Source organism: Asparagus officinalis, chromosome 3 (genome assembly GCF_001876935.1).
Source record: "Asparagus officinalis chromosome 3, Aspof.V1, whole genome shotgun sequence".
Lineage (NCBI taxonomy): Eukaryota > Viridiplantae > Streptophyta > Magnoliopsida > Asparagales > Asparagaceae > Asparagus > Asparagus officinalis.
In genome coordinates this window covers 64,136,587-64,142,587 of record NC_033796.1, presented here as the reverse complement: position 1 = coordinate 64,142,587, position 6,001 = coordinate 64,136,587, and the positions used below count along the sequence as shown (strand labels likewise).

The 6,001-nt window shown below is 40.5% G+C and overlaps 1 protein-coding gene across 1 annotated transcript; it reads right to left on the bottom strand.

The window, feature by feature from the left end:
- LOC109834270 (U-box domain-containing protein 30-like) lies at window positions 1,343–3,424 on the bottom strand. The gene is given in 3 exon segments (XM_020402251.1): window positions 1,343–2,755; window positions 2,758–3,048; window positions 3,051–3,424. Coding segments are annotated over 3 exon segments (1,329 nt in total). The 5' UTR covers window positions 3,147–3,424; the 3' UTR covers window positions 1,343–1,813.

The window sequence follows — 6,001 nt, the reverse complement described above, 5'->3', positions numbered from 1 at the left end:
TCCCCTTAAATTTACAAGTTATCTTCAATATAATAACCGGAGAAGCATTTCATTTCCTCATGAGCTGAACAACACATTAGATGCAGAGGAATTCAGTTGAGGGCTCTGATGTCTGAACAAATAAGCATGCATAGGTCACTTCATATTAAAACTCCCACTGAAGGGTAAGATAAGCCATAAGAGAGCAAAATAAGACATAGCCGCAGCCCGCCCACCTCCACTCTCAGGAGTCTCAGCCCGTGAATTGTCCATATCGCCCACCAGAGAATGACATGTCACGTCTCGATCTAGCCCAAGAGCCCTAACCTTGGTATTTTCCTTTTCTGAGGTTTTCGTCGTTCTTTCTTTTTATACGTGAAACTAAAGGCATGTTCACGTTGGTAACCAAAATCTACTTATTTTTTCACTTTGATAATACAAAATAGTTTTTTTTTCCTCAAGCACTTCGATAACCCAAATTTACAATTCCATATCACTTCCGTGCCTTCGTTCATATTTTGTTAGGTTTTCTAATAAATTTGTATCGCATTTAGGTCTATTTTGCCTAGCAACGTACCTAGGGATTAAAACGACCAAACGTTCTCATTAGTAACGACGAGTGGCATCACATGCTAAGTACATAAATATAAAATTAAACAGAAGAAAAATCTTACAAAATCTGAACGGAGGTATCAAGTGGATGGGAATGAAAATTCCGGGATATCAAAATGTAAAAGAACATACTTTGGTGCACCGCAGCGAAAATGGAAAAATAAAGATGGGGAACAAAAAAAAAATGTAAAAGAAAAGAAAAGAAATGATAGGACATGTGGTAGCCTCCTCCACATGCAAAAGAGAGGAGGGAGAAAGGGATGGACTCTCTCAAAGGCAAAAGCCCACGCTTGTATAGTTGCTGCATCGTACGAACTACAGATCAGAGGGAGAAAGAGGGGGGTAGTGATGATGATGACAACATAAGGGAAGTCCTATGATAGAGATCTTTCAAAGGGGATGCACACACTCATGAAGGAGCGTGGCCAATGGTCTCCACCATCCCAAAAGTAGGAGCAAGCCACACACAAACGACATCAACAGCAACAGCAGCAGCAGCAGCAGCAAGCACTACGCCTCCCTCCCTAGTGCAACAAAGCCCCCCCTGCTTTCCAACCTAAAATAATGTGAAACTGGTCTCCCAATTCACCTCCAATCTTTCCCTGAAGACTAATACGTCTCTTTTCCCCCCAATCCGATCACCTCAATGCGCATCACTTCGACAGCAATGAGGATTGAACTGAACTGAACGAATGAGCGAAATAGAAGGCCATTATGATGACTTAAGCCACACGAGCTGATTCACGTCGTATTTCTCAAACAAAACCAGGCCGTCAAATTTTGATGCTTATCAAATTACAAACAGAAGAAGGAAAGAAGGAGATTTACAGGCTCGATTAGGATTTTTTCACATGGATGGAGGGGGAGGGGGGGCGAAAAAGGCGAAAAAGCCTATCACAGGCCAAAAATTGCCACTCAAATAGACAAGCCTCAAATCTTATTATTGAGGGAGAAATTCCCGCTTCACTCGATCCAATCCAACCGCGAGAACCCTATCGATTTTCAAACCGATTCTTTCTTTGATTTTCAGAGACCGATGTTTCTCCAATTGTGTGAAGGATCAAGGGAACAGGAAAAAAAATCATCCGGTGTTTATAATACACAACAGAGTAGAGCAGCACATCTTCTCTCCTTTCAACACAAAACCTCCTCTCTTGCTCCTTTGGTCCCAATCTCCTCATTTGGGGCGAAGAAAGATTTCACCACAGAATCACAAATCCCATCATTGGATTGTTCTCGTTAGCTTGCATTTTGACATAAATATCGTCGCGGTATAATTCAAACTACAAAGCTTCAACAACTCCGCCGATCTCTGCTTCAGTTCAGGGCTACACCCGCTCTGAATCACAAGCAACAGCTTCGGCGCCAGCCCAGCCTCAACAGCCACCGGCGCGCACTCATCTGGTGCTAATTTGCAAACTGCCCACAAAATCGACAGCGAAAACTGAGTACAGTTCTCAGATACTCTCATCAACAACCTCACCATGTTTGGTATCGTCTGAGGGCAATCCTTCAACGCTATCCTCCCTTCAGGGATCCCCGATATATCGTCCAGGATCCGCAAAGCTAATTCTAAGCATTCTGAATTCAAATGCACCAATTGCTCGACGATTTGAGACACTGCGCCAACACTAACTATTAGAGTTCTAACCTGTTCATGAGAACAAATCTTCTTCAAAAGATCCAATCCAGCCAGGACCCCATTTGGGTATCTCCTATCCTTCACCAACCTCAAGATTCCGACCAAAAGACTCATACTCGACACAATCTCAGACCGGAAATTCTTATCTCCCATCAGAACATCGATGAATTTAGTGCAATTGACCTTAGTTTCAATCGTACCTTCATTCAACATGTCGGTAACCAGCGAAATCTTCGCGGGCTGCATCAGGTTAGCCTTCGAATCCGAATCAATGTCAAGATTGACAAGAATGGCAACAGCCTCGGACCCGACGGCGTGCGAAGTGAACGGACCCAGAAGCGAAGAAATCACGGCAATGCCATTAGAGGTAGCCAGTGTTTTCTTCACAGAGGGATGGGCAATCACCAATTTGTTAAGATCTTTAAGGGTTTGTACTCTGAGCTGGCCTTTAACCCTCTTGAGCGAATCCAAGAGCTCGGAGGCTCGGCCGCTGGAGTCCTCGGCACGCTTTTTAAAGCGCGACCGGTAAGCGGTTGTGAGAACCAAGCAGTATCAAATGGCGCGAGGGTGGAGTTGGGGGTGACCGCATCGTCCCAGAGCTCCTGCATCGTAGTGGGGCAGGTGAGGTGACCGAGGGAGAACCACTTCAAAATGTTGGATCTTTCGTAGGTTTGGCCGGTGCAGAGGGTGACGGGATCCAGCATGGGCTCGAGCGAGATGGGGCATATGAACACCGTCGGGATGTCTTCCTCCGCCGAGTCCAGCTCCTCTATCATTTTCTTGAGGTCCACCTTGTTCGCAGGCGGCGACCGGACCGAACGGGAGCTCCGCCGCCCCCGCCGCCGCCGCCGAAGATCCCATCTTTGACCGCTGTTTCCACATCGATGACTTGGGTTGCCGTGTCCAGCTTCATTGTTCTGAGAAATGGGGTCAAAATTGGATCTTGATGCGAGGAGAGGGACGTATTTGGGAGTTGGGCCTTCAAAGACTCGCCTTCTGATCTGATCTTTGACCCATTGTTACTGTAGGCACTTTTGCCATTGCAGACATCACAGAGCTATAATCTGGACATCGAGCGCAAATCTGAGAGAGAGACGTTTGATATAATTTATTTAATTTTTAGAATATATCGAGAGTAACATTGAATAATGAAGAAAGGGGAGAAGACCCAGATGAGAGAGGCCTTTGAGCCTCGAGAAGTAAAAAATAAAATAAAATAAAATAAAATTTTTCGAAAAATGAAAAGAATGGTTGCTGATGGGGAAGGGGGTTGTGTGACGGCGCGTAGCCGGTGAAGGGGTGGGAATGGCGCACGTGCAGAATGCGGGTGCAGACTGAAAGTGGGTCGGGTTGAGCGCTAGCCGTAATCGATCCCGTTACGCCAATTTTTAGGCGCGCCGCTATGTTCCATGACGTACGCTTCACGAACCGCGAAACGTGACTCGCCCCGTTGACCGCCCGCATGCCCATAATTAGGGGCGGTAAACGATCGAATCGAATACTAAGGTATTCGTAAGTATTCGCATTTGTATTTGTTTAAAATTATCGAATTCGAATGCGGACTCTAATATTCATATATCTAGTTTTTCGAATTCAAATTCGAATACTTGGTATTTGATAAATATTCATGAATATTCACAAATACTTATTGAATATTAGAGTATATTTATTCTACTAAAGAAATTTGATTTTCAAATAATATTAAAATTCATAAATAAAATGTATTCCTTTTTAATATATGATGTATATATACTTAAATTAAAATTTTAATTAAAAATAGATTTAAGACTATTTAAGACTTAAAATCAGTATATAAAAGTTAAATAGAAATGGTAAGTGAATTAAAAATATGACATCATATGTGCAATAATACAAATAATAAGTTATGATTAAATTTTAAACGAATATTTAATAGACAAACGAATCGAATATACATCTGGTTAAATTCTATTCGTTAGTAAACTCGAATATTAAAAAATATTTGTTTAGTGGTAAATGAACTACCGAATCGAATATGATCGAATAGTTATTCAAACAATTATCGAACTATTTGTTAATTATTTGGTTCATTTCCACCCCTACCCATAATCCCTTACTTCTGGTGTAACTCCGTTCTTACTCTTCTAAACTTTGTGGAGTTCTCACATGATACTCCTGATTTTTTTTTTAAATCTCGCTTGATCTTCTCCTTCCGGAGTCTTTTACATACACTTTGGGCAATTAAAGTTAGGATCACTGTGGATTACGGGATTTGGATTATTGTATAATTAAATCGTGAAATTAAATAACTAGTATCAGTGGACATAATTGTTACTTAATAGTAACTAGCTTTTTTTTGGAAGTATACATTTTACCACTAGCTAGTTTGTATATATAAATAGCAAAATATAGCAAAAGTAAAGCATAACGAAGAGCAAAAATTCATAAGAATTCATAAGAACTTAACACTTTGAAGCATTATATATGGTAAAAAGGAGATTAAAATTTTTATATCAAACCCTTGCAATACAGTTCGAATTTATTTGAAAGTTATATTAAACAACCACTACCGATGAACATAATTATTATTTAATCAGAATTATAAGTATTTTGTATAGTTTATATATATAATAGGATAAAAGCACATGCCTCTAGCAAAGTTTACCCTGCATATGTCCTCACTGGGTAGAAGCTGGATAACACTCTGGAACAAACTGAGATAACTCAGTTTAACAAAGGCACAGAGGGAGAGACGTGATGAAACTCTATCGCAGGAAACAGACTGAGATCACTCAGTTTAACAAAGGCACAGAGAGAGTTTGAGAATATTTTATTGATTGGTGGAGCAACTCGTGTGCCAAAATTAGTGGTGGCATTTCAGCCAGTCGATACGGAAGTGAGCTAGACCGTCTCATGTCAAGGTAGATAGTCTTCTATAACTAGTAGACTAAAAAAAGGGGTGCTTGCTATGCATCTGCCCCGGAAAGATATGCCTACTATGACAGGAAGGGGCTTGCGCACAAAACGGCTTTCAAAAAAAAAATTTTGGGGTGGGCTCAAGGTGGGAATACAAACACCACAACCAAAAAAGGGTAGTCGCTTATGTATTTTCCTAAATTTGTTTTTTTTAATATAGACAAAAATATAATTTACCCAATAGTTTATTTTTCCAATAGCAAAAACTAGAAAGATGAATTTTTAAGCCCCTGCTTTCTTTGTTTTGTTTTTTTTATTGGTGATGGAGAGTGGGTGAATGACCCTGCAACGTGAGCCTAACTGATAGGAATAGGTGTAACTCAGACCAGTGCGGTTTGTAATCTATCCGTCATCACAACTTACAACACATGAAAAAGAAATGGGGTTTTAATTATGAAAAATTCTTCAAGGACCCAAAATATGGGACCAATAGGAGGGACAAGTGATGTGTCCCCCTCCTATTGGATAATGAGTTGGTAATCATTAATGATGACCAACTCGTTATCCAATAGGAAAATGACACCTCACTTGTCCCCTTATTGGTCCCATATTTTGGGCCTCTGTAACAAAGCTTTTTAATTATGTAATCTCGCTGAATATTACGAGGTTGTTTATTTGACCCTAACCTTTTCTTATTGGACCCTAGCAAATAACTAAAGAGTCCTTGCCAGAAAAAAGATCCCAAAATCTATTATTTTCGTTTACAGAAAATGTACCTGCCTCCCCAAGATTCAAGTGTTTTCTCGCAAGAAATTTTTATTTATTGCAAATTATATATAGTGGGTTCTAAGCTAGAAAAGTTCAAGGAGTGTT